The sequence below is a fragment of the Labeo rohita genome, chromosome 8 (assembly GCF_022985175.1).
Source record: "Labeo rohita strain BAU-BD-2019 chromosome 8, IGBB_LRoh.1.0, whole genome shotgun sequence".
Classification (NCBI taxonomy): domain Eukaryota; kingdom Metazoa; phylum Chordata; class Actinopteri; order Cypriniformes; family Cyprinidae; genus Labeo; species Labeo rohita.
In genome coordinates, this window is record NC_066876.1 from 480124 (window position 1) to 505399 (window position 25276).

The 25276-nt window shown below is 37.9% G+C and overlaps 1 protein-coding gene across 1 annotated transcript; it reads right to left on the reverse strand.

Moving 5' to 3' along the window:
- Positions 1-1811: 1811 nt before the first annotated feature.
- On the reverse strand, positions 1812-24986 carry gabrd (gamma-aminobutyric acid type A receptor subunit delta). Its single transcript, XM_051117288.1, has 9 exons — positions 24690-24986; positions 11669-11784; positions 9249-9316; positions 6985-7205; positions 6501-6583; positions 6037-6174; positions 5703-5858; positions 5011-5219; positions 1812-3159 (listed from the first exon to the last, which is right to left on the reverse strand). Exons 1-9 carry the CDS (start codon positions 24755-24757, stop codon positions 2848-2850), a joined length of 1371 nt encoding a protein of 456 aa, XP_050973245.1. The 5' UTR covers positions 24758-24986; the 3' UTR covers positions 1812-2847.
- Positions 24987-25276: the final 290 nt, after the last annotated feature.

Below are 25276 nucleotides of genomic sequence, written 5' to 3' on the forward strand. Positions count from 1 at the left end.
AGTGCTTTTTCCAGAGTCCTCACATCAGCACTATATGCACATCAGTAAACAGGCTTCACCAGTCCTTACTTACCTTAGTCTGTGACTCTATAGTCTAATTTAAGTTAAGAAATGTATGATAAAGCTTTTTTTTGGTAACATTTTATAATAATGTTCAGTTGTAGGTAATTTATAAGCAATTAGTTAATGATGAAATAATTTACAAAACATTTATAAAAGTGATATGCTAACAATTTGTGTATGTTTTGTTAACTCATCTACAAGTAATTTACAAGTAATTAGTTAATAATTAACTAATCATTTACAAAACATGACTATATGCATTCATAAACGATTAATAAGTGATGTTACTATTTTTATCTATGCTTTGTAGATTAAGTTATAAATCATTTACAAGTGATTAGATAATGATGAACTAATCATTAACAAAACATCACTATACTTTCACAAATGATTAAGTAATATGCTAACGATTTACAAATCTGTCGTAAGTTATATTTAAAAAATAGCATATCATGAAATAATCAAACAGATCCTTAGTCAATGGTTAATAAGTTACCATATTATTAATCAATTATAAATAATTGAAATGTCAATCATTGAAATGTTTACCCTCCATTGAAGATCACATCATGAATAAATCATTTACAAATCTTTCTGCATCCCCTAATCTAAAGTGTAAACAATTAATCAGTTGTAAATGTTTTATTCATCATTGGTAGATCTTTCCCCCCAGTGTGTATACCCACACAAACTGTAACCGGCAGGTTTGTAAAACATTTACAACTAATGACTAGTTTACACTTTAGATTAGGGGATGCAGAAAGATTTGTAAATGATTTATTCATGTGTTTACACAACAGGTTTTGAATATTTGTTGTGTGTACTGCAATGTAAGAGCTGACTGGTGAGGGTAAAGATGGTAAACACATGGAGTATTTTAGTGCTGTGCACCTGATGTGATCTTCAGTGGAGGGTAAAACTGGTTCACATTATCACTAGATCCCACACACTCCACACAGAACACAAGACTGTGCTGATGAGAGAAAGGGTTTACACGTTTATTCACTTGATAGCAAATCATTTATTATTATTTAAAAAAAGAAAATAGTTTTAGAATAATTGAATAATTTTTGTGCTTTTCAACATATCACTTATTAATCATTTATAAACACATAGTCATGTTTTGTAAATGATTAGTTCATCATTAACTAATTACTTGTAAATGAACTTGTAATTGACTTGTAAATGAATTAAAAAAACACAAATTGTTAGCATATCACTTATTAATCATTTGTCAATGTTTTGTAAATGATTATTTCATCATTAACTAATCACTTATAAATGATTTACAACTGAACGTTATTATAAAGTGTTACCCTTTTTTTTCAATCTGGATTAATTTAAGCAGAATTAGCCTAGTTTTGATTTAATATAATCCCTGGCTGGAAGACCGCCACCATGTTTGCTGTGTCTACAACATTTTTTTTTTAAGAAAAAGGAGAAAAAAAAAGATCAGATAGGGAAGGGTCTGGCTTTGTGTGGATGGACCCTGACTTTTGTTAAATATTGGTTTACAGACTTTAGTGCAGGGCTATCTGATTCTGTTCCTGGAGGAACATGACCTGCAGAGCTTAACCATAATCAAACACACCTGCCTGTAATAATCAAGTAATCATGACCTTGATTAACTAGTTCTGATGTGGTTAATTCAACAGAGTCAGAACAAAAATGAATATCCCTGCATTAGTGCATCACCACCACTAATATAATGAGTCATAATGTGAATCCAATCTCAAAACACTCTAATCTTGGGTGACAAAAACAGTTTTATTTATCAACTTTGTCATGTCATTACCTTGGTGCCAAGGGCCCTCACAGACTTACCACACAGTGGTGGCTTTAATATATTTACAAGAAAAAAAAAACAGGAAATAATAAATAACATGTTCATTTTCATGCACAGAAAAAAAAAGTGTGCTGATTGTCATGACAATCACAAATTTTGTTGCAGCACAAATGTGGCACTTCAGTATCAAAAGCAGCATTAGAGCTGCCTCTGACAAAAGAAAAGGCAAACTGAAAGATACTGAAAGAGGGATAAATTGCTCAGAATAACATACCTAACTATCTTCATCAGTAATACTGATACAAACTCTCATGCATAACATAATTACTTGTTGGCAGGGTTCCCATGGCTAATATGTCATATTTTCCCACAACACAAAGTGGTAATTGCTCATGTTTAAACTCCATTGCTGGGAGAATGATAAATGATAAACACTATATAAAATAATGCATACAGAAAAATATCTAATGTTTATGTTAATAATTTAGACAGCTCTGAATTTTATTTGAGAACAATATTAAGCTGCAAGAAACACACTGATATTGCCACATTTCCCATTAAAAAAAAAGTCAATTTAAACAAAAAAAAATCTGAACTTTTCTGCGAGGAAAGATTTAAAGATGGTGAAGGTAGGGATGAAGACAAGAGATTCATTCATAAAGCAGTATAAAGTTCTGCTTTGGTTCATTCATACCAGTACTCAAAAGGCTATTCTGGTGCAAATATTATGAAAGAGCAAAAAAGGAAATGTCATTGTAAAGCATCAGAGACTATTTGTAAAGATGCAGAGGTATGTGTCAGTCTTCTAAAATGCAACAGACCCCTTTTCTTCCAAGAAACTGAATTAAACATAGTGCACTGAAGATATTCTAAAAGACTACCCTACAACATTATATTGATAAGCCTTAATAATCCAGATATTCTTATATTATAATAACTGTATAGTTCTGTTGTCACATTGTTTATATACATGCAGAGCTCAAAATTTTATAAATCATTTACATTGTGTATGCCACCCAGTAGATGACATTTACCACAGCAAAGGTGAAAGGGAAGACAGCACGAGCGTAGATATCAATAGTATCAGCATCAATAGGTTTACACTTGCAGCATTTCTTCTCTTCACTGCTTTCCTTTTGTGCCCGACGGGACTGAGTGCCACGAACCTCTGTCTCTTCATGCTGTTCTCCAGGAGGATCAGTGGCCCTCTGGGCCCTGTTTTGCCTGTTAGAGACGAGGAGGCCCTGGTTCATGCCAGCCACAGACAGCGAAAACAGAACCATGGCCTGCTTTCCATTCTTTACCATGGACTGCAAAAGAACATGAGGGAAAAGTTGTTCATTAAAAGTCATAGATTATTATATATTTTTTTTAGCTCTTTTTTTTAAAAAAAAGTAGTATTATTAATTATTAATTAATTCTCCTCTTAACTGAATATGGAGCAAGGCTTTAATTAATATTGTGCCATTCTATCTTGATGAAAAAAAGTCTATATAAAGTGCAAAGTCAATAAAAAAAAGATCAAAGTCAATCAAAGAATCAGCGCAACATTAAAATTATTCAATATATCTTGAGACAAAGATCTTCTTAATGATTTTCAGTTTAAGATCATCAAAACAGCAGTTTCTAAATAACAAAAGAATATGTAAAAGTATGGTATTTGGGGTAAAAAGCACCCCTGCTGTTGGGGTGTATAATAATTAATAGAAAGCTGACTTTTCATTTGTTGACAAGACATTGTTAGATTCAGATGGTAAATATATATTATGTTATCTTAGAGATAATCACCATGTGTGGAATGAAACCATCATATTTAAAAACATGATATTAATCATATTATATAATGAAATATCATTTGCTGTTACATGCTGGTGAACCCTGTACCCCGCATGTGGTGTAACAGGCCCCCCTTGCCACCGCATACATTTATGAGATTTTTCAACAAAAATAAATTACTTGTATGATTTATTTTCACAGAAAATCTGTTGCTCCATAAATGTTCAATACAAACATATGTATTTTTCTGCAATCATACACTTTGAGCACAGTAAAAAGCACATTTTTTTCTTAGGGGGTGCCTTTAGCCCCGTTGTACATTGTGTGTATACACACACACACGTTTGTTTTTGTGAATTGTGGGGACTTTCCATAGACTTCTATAGATTTTATACTGTGCAAATGATATTGTCTATTCCCTAACCCAACCCTAACCCTAAACCTAGCCCTCACAGAAAACATGTTTGCATCGTTACACTTTCAGATAAACATCATTTACTATTTTTAATAATTTTTTAACACCGGCCTGCGGTCCCCACAATGTCAAAAACTTCAGGTTTTACTATCCTTGTGGGGAGATTTGGTCCCCACAATGTAGCAAAAACAAGTACACGCACACACACACACACACATATATATATATGTATATAAATATATATATATATATATATATATATATATATATATTTATATATATATATATATATTTATATATATATATATATATATACAGTACTGTGCAAAAGTTTTAGGCCACTATCAGTTTACATTTCCAAACATTCTGTTTGCCATTAATTGTAATAATCTAGTGAGATTTTTGTTTGCACAAGGAGTGCAGCCAGTGCTCCACACTGATTTGATCTCATCATCATCCAGTCTGTCTGGAATGACATGAAGACAGAACAAACTGAAACAGACTAAATCCAGAAGAACTGTGGCAACGTCTCCAAGATGCTTCAAGAGACCTACCTGCAAAGCTACCTGAAAAATTTTGCACAAGTGCACCTAGGGCAAAAGCTGCTGTAAACACAAAGAATGGTCGCACCAAATGTTGATTTCATTTAGTTAATAGAAGGTAATTGATAAAGAAAATCTATTTATGACAGCATCCTCATTTTACAGCATTTTTACACAAGTGCCTAAAACTTTTAACAGTGCTGCAGCTTTGCAGGTAGGTTTCTTGAAGCATCCTGGAGACTTTGTCACAGTTCTTCTGGGTTTAGCCTTTAAACCATTTTTTAGCTGATGAAAATACTAGTGGCCTAAGACTTTTGCACAGTACTGTATATATATATACCTACAGGACTTGGTGTCCTGAGATGGGTAAGTTATAGTATAGCACACAATTTTACCCTTCTTTGCAAAAATTAATCTTCCGATCGTACCTCTGCACTCTTATTCGTCTTGACTTTGGCTTTCTCCTTCTTGCTGTAGTCTGCATTATAGTGAGCAAAAGCGTATTCGATCAAGGCAGCGAACACAAAGACGTAGCAAATCCAGAAATACACGTCCAGAGCTTTGATGGCAGAAGCGCGGGGCAATGATGAGCGAGCACTGACCATCAGTGTTGTCATGGTGAGCACTGTTGTGATTCCTAAAGTTAATGGACACATGACAATATTTGTTTTACTTATCAAGTTAACTGTGGTTTGTTTTAACTGTGCTAGATTGCTAGGTTCACTGTATTTTGATAGTCCACTTTAGACATTCAACTAACTATAAGTTACTTTTGCAACTTCACGTCAACAAATTCTCATTAATTTTTTAACTACACATTAACCAGTTTTCATTAGTGTGTTAGTGTACTGTTAGGTTAGGGTTAAGATTAGTAGAATAAGTTGACATTTACTAGCAAAGTTACAAGTAAATCTCTGTTGGGTTCATTAAAATCAAGTGTTAACAGATATTATATCTACTAATACTCTAGTAGACTGGTAGTTGACATGTAATTGCTTGACATGTAGTTACTTCTTGTAAGTAAAGTGTCCAAAGTGGACTATCAAATATATATATATAGTTTACAACTGAAGAACTATATGTTTTATAAAACTAGCAGTATAAACACTGAAATACAGACCTAAAGACACTCTTGCTGGCACAGCTGATTGGCTGATCCAGAATGAAACCCATGACATGGCAACCAGTAAGATGGAAGGCATATAGGACTGGATGATGTATACTCCTCGGTTACGCCTTAGTTGAAATCGTAAGCTGAGACGTGGAAATCTCCCAGCTGTTCAAACAAAGGACAGTATTTGGCTTGAAAATATGTAATATAGTTTTTGAGTTAAAAAATGTATTACAATAATTTAAAATGACAACAACAGTTGTGGCAGCATTAGCAATGACCTAAACCTGGCAGAGTTCAGTTATATCAGATATATCAGACAATGTCGATAGAAAAACCTCACCAGATTTAAAGTTCATCATCTCCGTGACAAAGCGATAATCTGTGATGGTGAACTGGGACAGCTCTAATTTGTCCAGCCCATGGATGAGTTTCTGACTCTCTGACCAGTGATACACAATGTCTTCTGAAGAGTAGCCGTCTGCAAACACAGCAACATGAAAAACATCTTAGTTTGCCTTCAGCTGCATATAACAGCTGTCTCTCAAACATGCTGCTCTCATAGGGTTATGCTGGTACAGGAACATAAAAGGAAGGAATATGTAAGAATATAAGAAATAAGACAATGCAAGTGATGGAGAAGTGTCAGTGCCATGACAAAAGGAGAAAATAAAAAAGACTGAATATCTAAAGTCATAAGCATTGTTATTATTGTTTGTTTTTGTGCAGGAATCATTTTTGTGCTCATGAAGTTAAAACACTGTAAACACGAAAGAGAGATGACAGACAACTTCTTGATTTACTCACAGCTTTCCAAGTCTAGCATACATTCCTGTTCATCCATGGGGTATTTGGTGAGGTCCATGTCACATGCAACTGTAGAAGTAATTCTGAAAGGGAAACCATCATGATTAAACATTTTGAACATGGATAAGGTAAATAAACCCTTTGTAATCATGTGTTGAGACACTGAAAAGTAAATTGTATGATCCTTTTAAAATAATGATGTTGATGTAAAAAAATGTTATATAAAGTGCATAAACAATTGCACAGCTCTCAGAAATACGTGATTGGTGGTGGCCTTTATGTATATATTAAGTACATTTATTTAGGCAGATTTATTTGTAATAAAATAATGACCGTGTATTTAAAACAGTATTTGATTTGTATTTGATTTTTTTTTTTTACTTAATTTTTCTTCCCTTTACTGTGATCTGTCAAGCTTTACAGTGCTGCTCAAAGTCATTTTACATTATTGGCAATACAAAACCACAAACTAGTTTAAACATACCGACTGCTGTAGAGAACAACTCCATCAGGCTGCAGGCGTATGAGTTTATTTTCCACAGTAACATCATGAAACCAAGCTGATTTGGCGTTAACTATGAATGTGTCTGGTAACCAGAGTTTGTCCACAAAGCGGCTGTCTAGGCCAAGAGTTTTGTTTGTGTGGTTGTAGGACAGTCGGTCATCTCTCCAACTCTGCCGTAGAAACACTGTCATGGTGTATTCCTATTGAAACAAATGCTTATTATATATATATAAAAAAGTCTTTTTGTTGCATATTGTTCATATTTACAGGATAAGTTTATTTTGAACAGTTGAATCAAGCATTAAGACATTAGAAGCTATGCATGGTTTGACAATGGTTTGACCATCGATATGGGATGTTCTTGTGCTTCCTAAAACCCCTTAACAGTGGTCAAATCAATGAATATAGATAATAATAATAATACTTATTACTTTTGACCAATAGGCGGTGCTGTGACAAAATTGTGCTGTGGTCAGTGTGGTGTGACAAAGACACACAAAGTTTGATGGCAGCTTCAGATTCTGTTCAAATGAGTTAATGCATTAAATAATAACAGTTTGGTCTAGCAACACAGAATCCACAACATTTGCTTGTATGGTCTGAAAATAGATGGACTAAACCTGAATTCCATATTGTTTAATTAATTAACAGTATAAGCACATTAATATTGAACTTGAGCATTGATAAAACAGTTTACAATGGCTTTAAACACAACTCAGCCAATCAGAACTACGATGAACTTTAATTAATTAATTAATTAATTGTTGTTGTTTTTTCAATCTTCTAAAACTTTGACAGTAAAGCCCTGTGATCATTAAATTATTAAAACACACTAAATAAATGTAAATAAATGAGCAGGGTTGCCAGTGTGTTAACATTTGAGATGAAGGATTACATTCATATGTTTAAAAATCTTCAGATTAGGGAACTCTTCACTATTAACTAGTTGTTATTAGCATGCCCTTGAATTTTTTACTTTTGCCTTCTAATCAGTGGTATTAGGTTCTAAGATATAACTGAATTCATTCGACTTCCCCAAAACACATTGTATTCCATTAATCAGAATTAATGCTCATTATTACAATATTAAAAGCAATTAATGACAATAATGATTATTGTCATATTAAAAAAAAATGTTGGCCCTTAATGGAAATGGTTCTTTGGATAGATGGTTTGTTGGTGAATTTACAAATTGTTTTTGCCTATTTGCGTTAGGTTTGATAGATTTTATTTATTTATTTATTTATTTATTTATTTATTGTAAGCTAACAAGGAGGTCATTTGGAACAGGTTCACATTTTAATCACAGGTGTACGCAGTTTTTTTTTTTTCAATGATCACAGTGTCATGATCACCAGCTGGAGTGTCCATGAGCTCCTCCAGAGGTCACTCCATCCCTGACTATTGTTACTCTCTCATTAACTACATTCCCCACAATCCTTTGCCCATATGGGTTCTTGTATGGGTTCACTCTGCTTCTCTGAGTCTGTGCTTTCTGGTTTCTGTGTCATTGTTTAATCTTTGCCTTGTTTCCTGGTTATCCTGTTTTTTTCTTAGTTTTCTGCCCTGTTTGTAACTCTTTGGACTGACTGCCCTGTGTATGATCTCACACCTGTTAATGGATTAAATAAACTGCATTTGGATTCTCAATCATCATGTCACTGTGCAGATTGTGACAACAGGCTTTGTAACGTGTGTATCACTGATACACAGGTGATTGTAAACAGGTGCATTCAGTTTTGTTGCTTTGAGTTTTTACTTTGCAGTCTGTATTTTTGATATAGTCTTTGTAATTTGTTTTTGACCTCTCATAAGAAGAAATACTGTACTTGTCAACTTAGAAATAACTGATAAGAGGTGATAATTCTGAATCATTTAACATTTTAATTATATTACAGCTGGGTTTTGGATGAATGCACAAATGTCTTGTCAAGTGATTTTTACATTTGTTTGAACATTTTATTACCCAGATGTTTTAGTAAATCGTGAATTTACATATGTTTACCCCTGCTGTTTGTTTTATGTGTTATTCTGGAAATTAATCCACTCTATGGAAAGGAAAATATTCAAAAGAAATTTAGCACAATTTGTTTGGGTATCAGGTATCTACATCAGGGATGGACAACTTTGAAGTTGCCTACAACCTGATCTACATTAATGACAAAAATATGATTGTTTTCCAGTACAACAAAACAAATCCAATACATCATACATGCGAAACAGGGTGATATCCAAAACATTACCATGTTGGCTTCTGAGATATGGTCAATACTGGCTACTTCAATGGCCATGGCAACATTCACAGGAGGTCCTGTAAAGATGGGTCAGAAAAGGAACATAAATGGTCACACATCACTGTACAGTACTCTTTAAGCTTTCTTTTAATTCTCTGACTCTTTAAAGTACAAATATTAATATGAACCAAAAGATAAAAAATGAAGTGATATCAAATAAAATGATCGAATTGAATCCCTGGACACCAATAGAAGAAAGTTGCTTCAAGGATGTAAATGATCACCTTCACTGGTGTGTTTTTTTTTTTGAAGAATGGCATATTTATAAAAGAAGAAGAACAGATGCAGTTAATTCTATAGTGACATTAAAATGCCTTTGTTGTGACAGAAAAAGCTATGAATGTGTCTGTATACTTTTTATTGTTAATTAAGTATATATTTTATTATGTATTAACCTTTTCATTGTATTGGGCAGAAGAGTGTGAGAAGAGAGAAGCAGCAACAGGGGAACTGGGTCAACAAAAGACTTTGAGCCCTGGACTCAAGGTCTCCTGAAGCAATATTGCACCATATGTCACCGCACAATCCACAAGGATATGACAAGAATGTGTCGTTTTTGAAGGGTGCCACATTGTTAAAATTGTGAAGCAGTTCCCAAAGCAATTGAGAACCTTTAAAGCCTGGTTAATGCTTGATGTGCAAGGGCCAAAAGACATATATGTATACAATATATGTACAATATTATATATGTAATACATTATAATATGTATTACGTAATATACTAATATCACTTACTATTCAGGTTTGACTGATGAGCTCTTGTGAGTAATGAGTTAACATTCTCAGTTTGAATGATATTGCATAGGAAATATTAACTGTACAATTAGGCATTGAGTCATTCTATATTTTAGGGTACATTTCACATCAGCAAAAAAGTCAAAAACAGTATACTTTCTTAAAACAACTCTTGGTTTTAGTTGATGCTTGATTACTTATCTGCTTTTTTTATCAGTGTAACAAACTGTATGCCACTATACATGCTGATTAGTGAGTCAAATATGCCATATGTACAATTATTTTTAAAAAAAAAGACATAATAATTTTATTTTATTTATTATTATTTTTTGTTTGTTTGCAGATATTTGTGTAACATTGTCAGCACAGTAATTAAGGACAAAACAATTTAATAAAATACAGAAAAAATTAAGAGGACATTTACCAAAATGTCTGCCATATAACAAAACATCATCACATTATGCGGGTGACATAGTTTTGTAATAAATCTTTTTATTGTTGTTTGTTTGTTTGCAGTTTGGTTAGTAACATGAAGTAACACGAGTAAAATGAGACATTTTCTTATTAGAAAGAAATAATATTGACTTTAAGGATTTTTATTAATTATTCTGAACTCAAGACTCACTCAGTTTAGAAAAAAGCAGCTATGGCAAAAACTGCAATTGAAGGGACACTTGGTGTACAAAACATTTGTGTAAGATTATAGTATTTATTCTCTTAGAGAACTGTTTAAAAAATAATTATCATCAATGGACATGAAATGTAACCTACATTGAATGTAACTACAGTTTTATAAATTAAGAAAAATAAATGAAGAGTGGTGGTTCTTCAGGTTTCGCAGACAAGAACCACAGACCTACTGAATAAGAGGTATGTTTAAGGTATGTTTTATTACTAGGTACTTATCAGTGTGTAACGCCATGCCAGCAGAGGGAGCCCTCACCCACTGACTGACTGTTGCTGCTCCCTCTGCTGCTTCGTTGGTTGCTTCCTGTTTGGTGGCCATAAAAGGAGGCCTACACCAAACAGGAAGCGTGAAGTATTGTTTTGCTCTTGCGGATTCTACCAAGCGTTTTCCCTGTTTTCATTGCCCTGTTTTGATTATCTCGGTTTTGTTTCTTGCCACTGTTTTACTTTGTTTTTTGCCATTGTTTTGTCAAGTTCACCGCCATAGTTCTGTCTAGTTTTTGCCATCGTTCCTTGCCTTGTTTATTTGTTACTTTTCTGACTGCTCTCTCTGGTTTTGGACTCTGCCTGTTTATTGGATTTATGCTCTCGCCTTGCCCAGGATATTACTGTTTGTTTGGATATTGACCCTGCCTGTTTGACTACGATCTGTATAATAAAAGCTCGCACTTGGATCTTACACGCTTCCTACGAGTCCGCATTACACAGTGCTGACATGTGGTGTGGCTTTCACAAGCTTTTTTCTTAAAGATGATATGATTCAAATATATGTGGGCTAATTGTAATACTCTAAAAATAGACTGTAGAAACTGGAGCACTGTTGGTAGAAACAGTAAGTGTGAGGTTTGTTGTGAAACAAAAAAAAGAGACTAAATATTGATGCTTAAAATGATGCAGGTGGTTGAGCAGTGCAATGCAGTGTGATAAATTATACATACAAAACTCACCTCCAATCCCTGGTCGAAAGTTTCGAGCATAACCTTTCATTAAATCATCCAAATTAGGCAACCAGGATATTTCAATGTCTGTGCCAACATAGTCACCAATATCACTCAGCATGGCCCTGTGGGGATAAAACAAACAGATGTTTTTCACTTTCTCTTTCACATTTTTATCATAGATGCAGATGTGGGTGTGTAATTGCAGTTTAATAATCAAAATATTGAAATATATTGTGTGACATACTGTATTCGGTTGGAGGTGGACTAAAAGACAGGACAGTCGAATGGATGGAAAAAGGTTTTCATCACAGGTGTTATGAAAAACAGTATAAAACACAGAAACCAAGCATCAAAAAGCAAAACAAAACCCCTAAACTTGGGGCTCAGTGGATGCTGGTTATAGAATAAGAAGGAAACAAGCCAAAAACAACAGAAACAGAGTCCAAAATAGAACAACTAGACAAAGACATACAACAAAATACAAATGGGGGCACTGAATCAAGAAGCTAAGAGGTTAATGAGAGCTATGCCAAACAGACACGAAGGACAAATTCAAGTAACAAAACTGACAATGGGAATATGCATCTACTATATTATTAAGAGTTGATTTGCAAAAAAAACCTCTTTTTTGTTTTGTTTTTTAATTTTTTAAAAATCATGTTTTTTCATTGTGCATTACAGTCAAACTGATTAGGTAAAAATAACCCAGAAAAAAACCCAGCTAACTAATACAATAAAACACAATAAAAGTGAGTGTCATGATCGGGGCTGTGGGTCTTCCCTCAGCCTCTCGAGGTCGCTGTTCCCCTTGCACTGCACTCCCCTGATTGTTCACGTCTGTCTTGTCATTTGCACTGATTACGCTCACAGCTGTTCACACTCTGGACTATTGTATAAGAACTCTCACTTCTCACTCCTGTTCAGGTCTGCATTGTCTTTTGTCCTCGTGTGTGTTCGGTTCGGTTTTGATTTTTGATCCTTGTTTCCAGTTTGTGTTGTGCTGTGTTGGCCTTCTGGTTTACGTTCTTTTGTGTTTTGTTTCATTAAAATTTTCCTTTCCTGCATTTGGACCCTGACCTCTTTTCCCCGTACACCAAACGTGACAGAATGCAGACCTCCAAGATGGGTCCAGCGGGGAGGATTTTTTTCGGGGAGGCGAAGCTTCCCCGTTTGGCGACGGCGGACGTGCGTTTGGGGGCGGCGACCACCCGCTCTGTTCCCGACACGGCGGGAATGTCCTTTGAGGCGGCGTCGGCCGCCCGTTTCGAGCTCATCTACGCCTGTCTGGCGGGGATGGACGCCTGTAGGGCCGAGGCTGCGCAGATGCGGCCCTGCTTTCTGGCGGGGGCGGAGACGCTCTTCCTCGGGCAGGCGGCGGCGACCGCTCTCTCTGTTTCTGACGCGGCGGTGACCGCGCTCTCTGTTCCGGACGCGGCGGCGACCGCTATCTCCTGTCCGGACGCGGCGGCGACCGCGGCGACTCTCTGTTCCGGACGCGGCGGCGGCGACCGCTCTCTCTGTTCCGGACGCGGCGGCGACCGCTCTCTGTTCCTGACGCGGCGGTGACCGCCGCGCGGCGGCTGTTCCGGACGCGGCGGCGACCGCTATCTCCCTGACGCGGCGACCGCTCTCTCTGTTCCGGACGCGGCGGTGACCGCGCTCTCTGTTCCTGACGCGGGACGGTGACCGCCGCTCTCTGTTCCGGACGCGGCGGCGACCGCTCTCTCTGACCCGGACGCGGCAGCGACCGCGGCGACCTCTGTTCCTGACGCGGCGGTGACCGCTATCTCCCGGTCCGGACGCGGCGGCGGTGACCGCGCTCTCTGTTCCGGACGCGGCGGTGACCGCGCTCTCTGTTCCGGACCGCGCGGCGGTGACCGCTCTCTCTGTTCCGGACGCGGCGGCGACCGCGGCGGTGACCTCTCTGTTCCGGATGCGGCGGCGACCGCTCTCTCTGTTCCTGACGCGGCGGTGACCGCTATCTCCTGTCCGGACGCGGCGGCGACCGCTCTCTCTGTTCCTGACGCGGCGGTGACCGCGCGCCGGACGGGCGGTGACCGCTCTCTGTTCCGGACGCGGCGGCGACCGCCTCTCTGTTCCGGACGCGGCGGTGACCGCTCTCTGTTCCTGACGCGGCGGTGACCGCTATCTCCTGTCCGGACGCGGCGGCGACCGCTCTCTCTGTTCCTGACGCGGGTGACCGCGCTCTGTGACCGCGCGGTGACCGCTCTCTGTTCCGGACGCGGCGGCGACCGCTCTCTCTGTTCCTGGACGGTGACCGCGCTCTCTGTTCCGGACGCGGTGACCGCTCTCTGTTCCCTGACGCGGCGGTGACCGCGCTCTTTGTTCCGGACGTGGCGGCGACCGCTCTCTCTGTTCCTGACGCGGCGGTGACCGCGCTCTTTGTTCCGGACGTGGCGGCGACCGCTCTCTCTGTTCCGGACGTGGCGGTGACCGCTCTCTCTGTTCCTGACGCGCTCTTGTTCCGGACGTGGCTCTCTCTGTTCCGACGCGGCGGCGACCTCTCTGTTCCTGATGCGGCGGCGACCGCTATCTCCGTTCCTGACGCGGAGGCGGCTGCGCTCGCTGTTCCTGACGCGGCCCTCACCGTGCCTTCTGTTCCGGACGCGGCGGTGACCGCTCTCTCTGTTCCTGACGCGGCGGTGACTGCGCTGCACGGGCCTGGCCCGCCGTCCCTCCCCCTGAGTTGCCTTCCTCCGTACCTCCTCCCTCCAGACTTTGGGAACGTCTGGAAGCCGTTCTGTAGGGAGGGGGTACTGTCATGATCGGGGCTGTGGGTCTTCCCTCAGCCTCTCGAGGTCGCTGTTCCCCTTGCACTGCACTCCCCTGATTGTTCACGTCTGTCTTGTCATTTGCACTGATTACGCTCACAGCTGTTCACACTCTGGACTATTGTATAAGAACTCTCACTTCTCACTCCTGTTCAGGTCTGCATTGTCTTTTGTCCTCGTGTGTGTTCGGTTTTGATTTTTGATCCTTGTTTCCAGTTTGTGTTGTGCCGTGTTGGCCTTCTGGTTTACGTTCTTTTGTGTTTTGTTTCATTAAAATTTTCCTTTCCTGCATTTGGACCCTGACCTCTTTTCCCCGTACACCAAACGTGACAGAGAGTTATCTGTTCTTGCAAACAAACTCTTTATTCATATCCACCTATCATCTCGTTAATGATGAAATATGTCTGATTAGTGCAACATACACATTACATATTACATCAGTAATATTGAATTTATTTATAGTCTGCTAAAAGTAGTTTGTTAATATATTGACACGCTTAAACTTGATATTATTATTGCATTAATGCTTATTATTGCATCAGTTAAGCAGACAGTTAAACAAGTTCATTGGCAGTCGCCATGGGGCAACAGACAAATGAAGCTATAGGAACAAAGTCAGGAAGGAGAACAGGTGAGACAACAAGGCACATAGGTAAAACCAATTAAACAGCAATGGGCAAATAAGGAAAAGAGATGAGAAGCAACACAACTGAGGAAACACATGGAAAAGATCTGTTCTTGGTTATTTCTGGCAATGATTCACTGGGTTAAGGTTTATTTTTGTTTGCACTGTTATGCAACAGTCCTGCGATTGACATAATCAATCAAATCTTTAGAACTGGCTGCGGGGCAGGGTTTGCACTTAACTGGTTTGGGGATTCAGTGCTGAGATTCAACACTAATCAAGAGTATTACAACATAGGTCATTTTAACTGGAGAGGATCGAGTTTCCTGTTTGTGAGATGAGACAATGAGACATGTCTGGGTTGAGTATTTGAAGTGTCCTTAATGAGCTGAGTAATGATTGTCAGGTTTGAGTGTTTAGTACTCCAGACAGCTTGGTGGAGACAATTGTATGTTTATCGCAGAATTAATGTAAATATCTGATAATATCAGATAATGTGCATGTTAAATGTTGTGATTTTGTGAAAACATAAAATATCCTTTGGATAAATCATTAGAGATGGGTCATATTTTACGTTTTAGCTAAAATAAGGTTGGAGCTGAACTCTGCAGAACAGTCTGTCTCTCCAGGAGCAGGGTTAAGGAGCTATTATGTAAACAAATATCAGGATATAAGATCAATATATGGAAAAATATACTGTCCAGTTAATGGTCTAGCTGAACAGCAATCTTTTAAAGTTTAAAAGAGTTAAAAGACTTATGAATCAATGACACTAAGATATTTGCAGATCTATTTAAGGAGAACTACTTGAATTTTTAATGAAGTGTTGGCTGTTGTTCTGCTCACAAATGAATCCAGTTGGACCATATTTACAAATGACACTGCTCCGCTGATCATGTGCTGGGTACTCCGCAGCACATACTTATCACCTTTCGATGTAAACTGTGTTCACTCTCATCTGCTATGGTTTCGTCTTCACTTCCTCTGACGCCTTGTTTGGACAAGGTCTGCGCCCTCTTTTCCAGGCCAGTCCATATACCACCCCTTCTGTCCCTTGGTTATCTGATGCTCTTTGCTAGTACTGTTCTAAGCTCAGGGCTGCTGAGACGCAATTCAAAAAATCCTACAGACCTTAGTGTGTATCGAACACTTCTGTTTTCCTGTTCTGCTAATGTCTCCACTGCTAAAAGGACATACCACCACAGCAAAATGAACAATTCATCTAACTCTTGCATGCTCTTTAAAACATTCTACTCCTTCTTTTGTCCTCCCCCTCCTTCATCATCTCTAACTCATCCTTTCTAATCATCCTACTACTTGTCCGCGTGATCTCATCTCCATCAAGCTGTTTCTCCTTCAGTTGTGCCTGCACTCACTCACATCATCAGTCACACCACTGATGTCTTTCCCTCTTTATATGAGCTTGGATAACACGCGGCTTAAAAAAAACACTCTTAACCCAGCATTTTTAGAGAAACTACAGTACAGTATCCCTTCTTTCATTCATTGCAAAAACAATTGAACCCATTGTGTCCAAGTCTCTGCCACAGAACAACCTCCTGGACAGCAACCAGCCTGGTTTCAGAAGTGGACGTTCAGCCGAGACTGCCCTGCTATAATCATGCTGGATCTGTTCGCTGCTTTTGAAATGGTTAAACACCAGATCCTCATGTCAACATTGCAAATCACTAGGTTCTGTCATTCAGAAACATGACTTTTCATATCACTGCCATGCTGATGACACTCAACTCCACCTCTCATTCCGTCCTGATGATCCGACATTTATTGCTGGATGAAGAACCATCACCTTCAACTCAACCTTGCCAAGACAGAACTGCTTGTGGTTTCAGCCAACCCAACACTTCATCACAATTTCTCTATCCAGCTAGAAGCATCAACCGTAACATCTTCAAGGTCAGCAAGAGTTGTAATTGATGATTAGCTGAATTTCACAGACCACATCGCTAGAACTGCCCAGTCCTGCAGATTTGCCTTATCCACAAGTTTCCTACGCCCCATGAGGCCTTGCGTCAAAAGTGGGAGCGTCTTTCGGTTTGGAGTAAACAAACGGGATGTGACACTCACTCATTCAACAGCTGACAGTAGTGACGGGCAAATGAAGCCTTGTGAAGCACTCGTGATTTACCTCTGACTGTTTCAGGAAAAGATTCAAAGCTTTGAGTGTCGAAAACAACGCGATCTGGTGGTTAGTAAAAAATTAAGCAGCCAAAAGCCTGTGAAAGAAACACCTTCAGATGAAACATTCACCACACATTCCACAGATCGACTACACAAATATAAGTCTAACAGTGTGTGTGTGTGTGTGTGTGTGTGTGTGTGTGTGTTTGTTTGTTGAATTTCTGTCTCTGATAAATTCATTTACCCATTAAACTGTGGCATTAAATGCTAGTACGAATATCTATTTGATGTAATAGAAGAATAATGTACACATGAAGTGCATACAGTATGGCAAATATTAATTTTCCTGAAATAATTGGTATTTTTCACATTGCTTGTATGACTGGGTATTTAAAAATATAAATAAGTAACATCTGACACACAAATTGAATCGCGCATGGGACTGGAGAGAAAGTGAAGCTTCGTTTATCACTGTTTTTTGTGATTTCTACATTAACAGCACAAGCCTCTAATCGAGGCTTCATCTGGCACACCCCTTAACACAAGCTCCGATGCCTCGGTTCAAATATCACATCACTAGTTGACAGTCATTCAAGATTTAGCAATTCAAACTTGCTAACGATGTGGGAGCACAGCTTCGAACAGCACATGTTGTCCCTGAGCACTGTAACGACATCTCTCATAAAGGTTTGCAACTTTACAAAGTAAACAAAGATCCGAAAAACACTTAGCCTCTCGATAATTAGCACACAAAATACCATTGGTATAACACTACTGCCACCTCACAGAAAGTAGTGCCCCTCAGAAACAGGTGGATACAACATTAAGAAGATCAGGCCCTTTCTAGCAGAACATGCTATGCAATTCCTTATTCAACCTCTTCAGTTCAGTCCAGACTGGACTATCGTAATGCTGGCATGTCCTTCAGTCAGTTCTATTAAGCTTCTGCAACTAATCCAGAATGTGGCAGCAAGAGTAGTTTTTAATGAGCTGAAGGACCAAAGAGGCATCACTTTCACTGACTTTTACCCTGCTCGTTCCCTGCTGGTGGAATGACCTGCCCAACTCAGTCCAAGCAGCTGAGTCCTTCAAGAAATCTTCAAGAAAAAAGCTAAAGCTAAAGATCTCTTCCATCTCTTCTGCATCATTGCATTGGTGGTTAAAATGAAGCTTTGACAGTTTAGCAAAAGGTTTTGCACAAATTAGCCAACAAGACAGTGGTGCAGGGTGTGTGATATATCGTCTGCGATAATATTGTAATTGCTGTTTTGCGTATTTAGAGTACGTCACTGCATGATTCAGACTGTTAAAATGCATTTAAAATGGCCATAAAACAAGCAACATGACAGTGTTTTGTTCCTGAATCAATCAACCATTTAATGTTTATGACTCACTTACTAACAGTAAAAGCATTCATGTCCTGCATTAAACAGTGTGTAAATACATCTAAATGTCACTTCAGATGAAGCTTCTGTGTTTCCTTTACATTGCAAAGATGGATTTTGTTGATACTGATTTAATTTGCCTGGTAACATCCCAAATATCTTATTATTCTAAATAAGTGATTCCTTTCATTGAAAACAAGTAGTTTGAGATTTGCAGGCCTATCCCAGGGGTGTCAAGCTAAGGGATAGGTCAAGGGTGCAGTTCCTGGAGGGCCACAGCCCTGCAGAGTTTGTAGTTCCCACCCTGCTCCAACACACAAATAAGCCTAAATGATTATATTATCTGGATCAGATGTGTTTAATTAGGGTTATATCTAAACTGTGCAGGGCTGTGGCCCTTCAGGAACTGACACCTTTGGCCTATCCCATTTTTGCCCCCTTCTGCTGTTAAAATGTAACTAAGTAATTTTTACTCTGAGTAACTTTTAAATGAGCTACTTTTTACTTTTACTTGAGTAGATTTTTAGACTGGTATTTTTACTTGTACTTAAATGAAATTTCATAAATGTAATGGTACTTTTACTTCAGTAGAATATATTCGTACTCTTTCCACCTCTGTAAATGTGCATTACTTTCTAACATTTACAGATGACGTATATAACTGTGATATGTCCGCTTTAGAACCACTTTAGCCCTGATTCATTTGTCAGGTTATTTCAATTCAGGTTTTGGGCTTTAATCCCTGATTTTTGTTAGCGTCATTTATTAAAACAGCCCCCAGTTCTCAATTCTTTTTTCTATTTCAAAGACTTGTTTTCTTTTTTGTTTTTATCCCTCCGTGTTATCTGCCGCATACTATGGTTAGTGCTGGAGTAAAGTGCTAGTTATAGCAGGTCCTAGAAAAGTCCCTTCATTTAAATCAGGATTGAGCTACTCTCCTCAAGTGTACTGGGGTTTTTTAAGTAGGGCATAAGCTCCCCTGTTGGGTTCTGAAGTAGGGGAAAGTACTCCCCCTTGATTGCTGGTTTCACAGGGATTGGGTAGGTTTTGTTTTAGAATTAAAACAAGAAAAGGAACTAAGCCACTTGTCCTTGCTGTGCGCCGTCACTTGCTCCCTCTAATCAGAGTTACAGAATATTGTCCCTTTACTTCATTTATCTCCCTCCTCAACCACTGTTGGGTCTTGAAGGATATGCTTCCCCTTGTACGAGTGGCAAACATTGAAAGCTGTGGTATGGAGGGCTAATTACTGAGGCTTCTAGAACTCTGAATGCTCCCTTTGCAGAGCTGCTCAAGTGCCCTTTTGGGTAAAACAGGGTGACTCATAAGAGTTTTGTTTTCTCGCCAACTGTTGTTGGGTCTTGAAGAAGAGGTGTATGCTCCCCTTTGAATGGTTACATTGGGGTCTTTAAATAGGGTCTGAGCTCTCCTGTGTCTTCCTTGGAGTTTAGTACCCGAGTGAGAAACGTTACTTGGCAAACTGCATCATGTCCTGCTCTTGTTTGCCTCCCTTTCCTGAGTAATGCCAGGTTCGCGCTGCATGATTTTTTGCTGCTCTTCTCACACTGTACGACTGTCTGGGATACAATCTAGTTGCTGTTGTTTGCACACAACACGACGGAATGGTGAAAGGGAAAAATCTTCAACAGGAAGAATTGGCCACAACTGCCCTGTCTACAAACTACGTTTCACAACCAACCTCACACAAGATGAGTCGCTGACAGCGCCAGATATTTAGCATGCCAAATATGTCATATGCGTTGGGTACGCATCGGCGCTTTTCACAGATCTCGTCTTTGGTAACACATTATATGCAGCTGTCGTTCATGTTAACAAGCACAAAATTGCCTCTGATTTTGGGTGTTTGTCTGTGATTTCCACAAAACTGTGAAAATCACGGCTAAAATTGTGCAGTGTGTGCCCAGCATAAGGGTAGGGATGTATGCTCTCCCTTGAAGGGATGCCAATACTTGGGTTGTAGCAGGGTGAATGGAATTATGATGGGCAACTCTTGAGAGTCCCTCTGTTTAGTTTGTCGCCATCCGCAACTGTTGTTTCTATGTTTCTGTACGGAGCCCTGCACATGTCATATAGAAAAAAGTTAATTGATTTAAATGATTTTTAAATGATAATTGAGTTAAATGATTTACTAATTTGTTTCCTCTGTTTATTAAATTGTGTGCACAATTTACAAATTCCTTCCCCGTTTTAAGTAAATCTTTGCAAAATAATTCAAAATAGTTTGTGCCCTTCGTTTTAAGTAAATCGTGTGCTTTGTATAATAATTTGTCCCCTCATTTTAAGTAGAACTAAAGGAACTAAAAAAGCAACAAAATGAACAAAAAAGAACAAAATAAGCAACATAACTAACAAAAACCAACAAAATGAAGAAAATAAGCAAAATATTTTGAAGTAAAAAGGGTTTTCTTGTTTCAGTTTCATGCACTGTAAAATCCAATAGTTTACCTTACTTAGATATAATTAGTTATCTTTATTTAGTTGCTATACTTACTAGGTTTTATTAAGTTACAGCTACTTTCAAGCGAGTAAGCGATGCTTACTTAAAATATTCAAGTAGCCACAAAGGAACCAATGACATTAATAAACCAGTGAGAGGCAGCAGTGCACTAATATGTTGCTAATTTGCAAAATAACAACAGAAGAAGAAGAAAAGCTATTTTTTTTGAGGTGGCAATTGTTAATCTGCAGTTATTTTTCACTAGTTACATTCACTCATTTCCCAAAGTCATCTTGAATGTTGTTTCAATACAACTATATATTTGAGAGAACATCACATAAGCTGACTTCATAAATTGATGTTGATTTTCGTAAAATGTTGTTGGTGTGTCTTATTTTATTTATTTATTATTATTATTATTTTTTTTTTACTTACCATTATAGTGATTAATGTTCCGTTTGGTTGGGCACTTGGAACTTTGCTTTTCGTATGATAATTTTCTTCCTTTTGATGCAGTAATACTACATGAAGTCATAGTTTTTGATTTCAAGGGAAGAAACGTAAACAGTAGGTTGCTTTTAAAAAGTAACATGATTCTGATGTTTTGATTAGCTAAATCTTTTAGCAAACGTATTTTGTATATTTATTAATGATGTTTTAAAATTTTATTGTTCTTCATAAACACCTTGAGAAACTCTATTGGGTTGAGACAGTCCTTTAATATTCGTGGTAATGTGCTGAAGTCACAGACTTAAACATTCAGCACGTGAATCACAACAATGGTAACAATTCAATTTTATTTATTTTTATTAATTGTGACAATAACCATTATATTATTTTGTTTTCTCTTTTTGTTGTGCTACTACTGACACAAGTCAGTAAATAAAATTAGCAAATAAAAACAACAACAGTAAAACAAAGCAATTGCATAATTTATTCATGCTGCAATGCACTCTGGGAGTCAGTGAGTAGCTATAATAAGTCAAGTGTAAGCCTAAAGTAAATGATTAAGTACCCCCTACAGTTCTTTTTTAGTTACTAGAGCTCTCGTGTAAGTAAACTATACGAACTAAGCATTTGTCAGTACAACATACTATTCCTATTTCACTTTACTTAGTTTTTTTAAGGCAATCGGTTTGCATGCTTTTTTTAAGTAAGCCCAACTAATTAGATTTTACAATGTGGCTTGAGTAAAACAAAGAAGTGACAAAATTACACATAAAATCTTAGTGTGGCAAATTCCAAATAAATTCTATATTTCAAACTAAAGACTCACAATTAGGTGAAATGGAAACCTAACTCTTACACTGGATACAGTGACTGAATTTGACTACTTTCTGTAATGTTATGAATCAATTTGCCAAATGCACCATCACAGTGTTTCTTTGCCAGGCATTCATTCCACTGCAAGGTGGTCAGAGAAAGCAAACTCTCAGTCTGATTTATTATTGTATTTTGGCACTCCTATAATCCAGTGAATTTTTATTCAGCAATGTTTACACTTTACAGAAATTTATTTTTATATCAGGTTGCAGAGGCCTTATTTCATGTTACTGCACATGTATGTTTTCTGGATGTGTACAGGACTTTGTATTTGTCTATGACATTGCAGAGGTTTATTTTATTTTTTTTTTTTATTTTTTTTTTTTTTCATTTTATATCTAGTGTACAGTTGTACAGTTTTGTTTATTGTATTACTCTGTGTTGTTTCCTTTTTCTTTTTAGAAGACAACTGAGCCTTTAAATCTCCTTTATAAAAGCTTTTATGAGGCATAAGTAGTCTTCACTTTAGATGAGCTCAGCTCACACAAATAGTTTGACTGACAGCTAAAATGTTTTATAACGACCTGAATTAATAGTGAATTACTATTACATTGTGTACATTTATTTTTTTAATTACAATTTCTTGGATGAAACAATAATAAAAAAAGAACTCTGGATAAATGAGACACCCCCTCTCAACAGCTTTTTTCTTAATGACAACCAATACAATTCAGGGAAAAATGGCAAAACTTATTAAGCATATACCTATTAAAACAAACAAACAATATGTCATTAATATCTGTAAAAGAAGCAAATTAGCTCATTTTGATAAGGGGCTGCGAAAATGACTACACCCTTGATTCAAATCAACAAAACTTGTAATATTCTTGTACTTCATATGTCCTAAACTTTATGTATACTACTCTGACCCTTCTTGGCACAGAAGTGGTATTTACAGGTAGCAAAGCCCCTTCGTTCTCTCTCTTTAGAAGAATGTACCACGTGTGTGTCATGTCCAAGAGAAACACCAAATAAAGACTTTTGAGATTCTTCAGTACAGCTGACTTAACTACAGAAAGAAAGAGATGTTACTTCTCTGACTGTTCAAATCCCATTTGATTTTGAGATGAAATTTGATCAACAGTAGTGATGATTCTGTGAGATTCATTTAAAAAAAGAACAACATAAAAGCTCATAAGTGTACTGTACACAAGACCTTAATGTGTTATCGCACATACACAAGAGAAATAAACTGTGAACTGCACAACACACAAAAGGAGAGATGTGTGTCTATATGGGTCAAAGATGAGAAATCCCATTTTAATGTCCATTTACAAAAGTGTTGTTGTTGTTGTTTTAATTATTATTTTACACATTTCTTATTGCCAAATGGCTCAAATGTAGTGGTTTGAAGGATGGCAGCAAAGACTGGTAAAAAATCGAAAATTAAATTTTGGGTGGGGGCTGTATCCGTAAATAGGGTCTTTAATGTCATCTAATGATTCTTGTTCTAAATATGCCTGAAAAGATTTTTTGGTATATGAACTATTGTTACACTGAATTACATTTTACTGGGTAGCTTCTGTAAATAATGGTAAAAAATGTCTTTATGTATTTATTTATTAAGGAAAAAAATAAATAAACAAGACACAATCTAATGTATGGTGGGGTGGGGGAATAAAGCTATATTGAACTTTTATTGTTTTCATGCTTGAAAACCCCCCTTTGACCCATACCGAAATAAATACTTGCATTTTCTAACTGCAAGGTAGAGAGCGCCTCACGGAAACGTACAGAAATCTTTATAACAGCATACATCTAACTACCTACCACCACATAGCCACGACGATGTATCTCCTATTTATAAAGCAAAACCACGAACATCTGCCCCATATCCAGGCACTCGCACTGTGACACGACCACATTTAATAGATTCTACAGATTTAATAACCTCTCTACAAAGATTTAATAACCTCTCTACAAATGACAGCATATTCATAATGTCCATGAGAATGAACAGTTTTGGCTAAAATGATCTTCTGTTCTACATGTTTACCATTAAATTTGTCATCTAACGATCCTTTCTGCTTAACGTTGGAGGCAGAAGCATACGATGCATCAACTCTAAGACTCACAAAAAATATCAGCTTAAACCATTACTGAAAAGAGAGGATGACGAACGTTTTACAGATCAGCTCAAATTCTGCTCAGAAATCAGATGCATTTATTCACTGCTTTCAAGCCTCTTTGATGAAGATTCTACTACATGGGCAATATTTTGACAATATGCTGCGTTCTCACATATGTGTCTGCAGCAGTATCCTCCTCATCCTCACACTGCTGTGAAGGACACGCGTGTTCTCACCTGCTCATTCTGTTCCCCCCGAAGAGCACAAACCAGAAGATCGTCACGGCAAAACTCAGCGCATCCATTTTGCGCAAAAACGGCAAAGTTGATTTGGACTGAAAGGAGACAGACCGATTAAAACATCCTAGTTTTCACAGCCTCTTATGAGAATCGTAGGAACATTTGTATAATGATCCATATTTTAGCCAGTGCCTTATCCAGACTGCAGAAGAGACGGCACACATATCTCGCTTCCTCTCATAGATATCTCTCCCTCTCTCTAAAGCCTAAACCTTCGCGAGGTCCGTTTATCGAGCGAATCGTTTCTTTGAGTCGGTTCTTTTAAAGAACCGTCGAATCGACGGAAGCGTTCGTGAATCTCTTCACTAGCTGCTTCACTTGCTTTTGTCGGATGTATTGGGCTTTTGCATATTATGCATAAACTATTAATGGTGCAGTACTTTATTTGGACCAGCATTAAACTGAATTGTCTAGAAAAAGAAATAAAAATTATTTTTATTTTTATGGAATATCATGCCCCTCTAATTTTTTATAAAAACATAACTCCTTGCAAGGACATCTCTTTCTGATGACATGCGCACCGG

Coding starts and splice junctions, on each gene's coding strand:
- gabrd (XM_051117288.1), bottom strand. CDS start 24,757: ATGGATGCGCTGAGTTTTGCCGTGACGATCTTCTGGTTTGTGCTCTTC. Junction 9,317..11,668: donor CTTTCGACCAGGGATTGGAG/GTGAGTTTTGTA, acceptor CCATCTTTACAG/GACCTCCTGTGAATGTTGCC. Junction 6,175..6,500: donor TATGCTAGACTTGGAAAGCT/GTGAGTAAATCA, acceptor CTGTGTTTGCAG/ACGGCTACTCTTCAGAAGAC.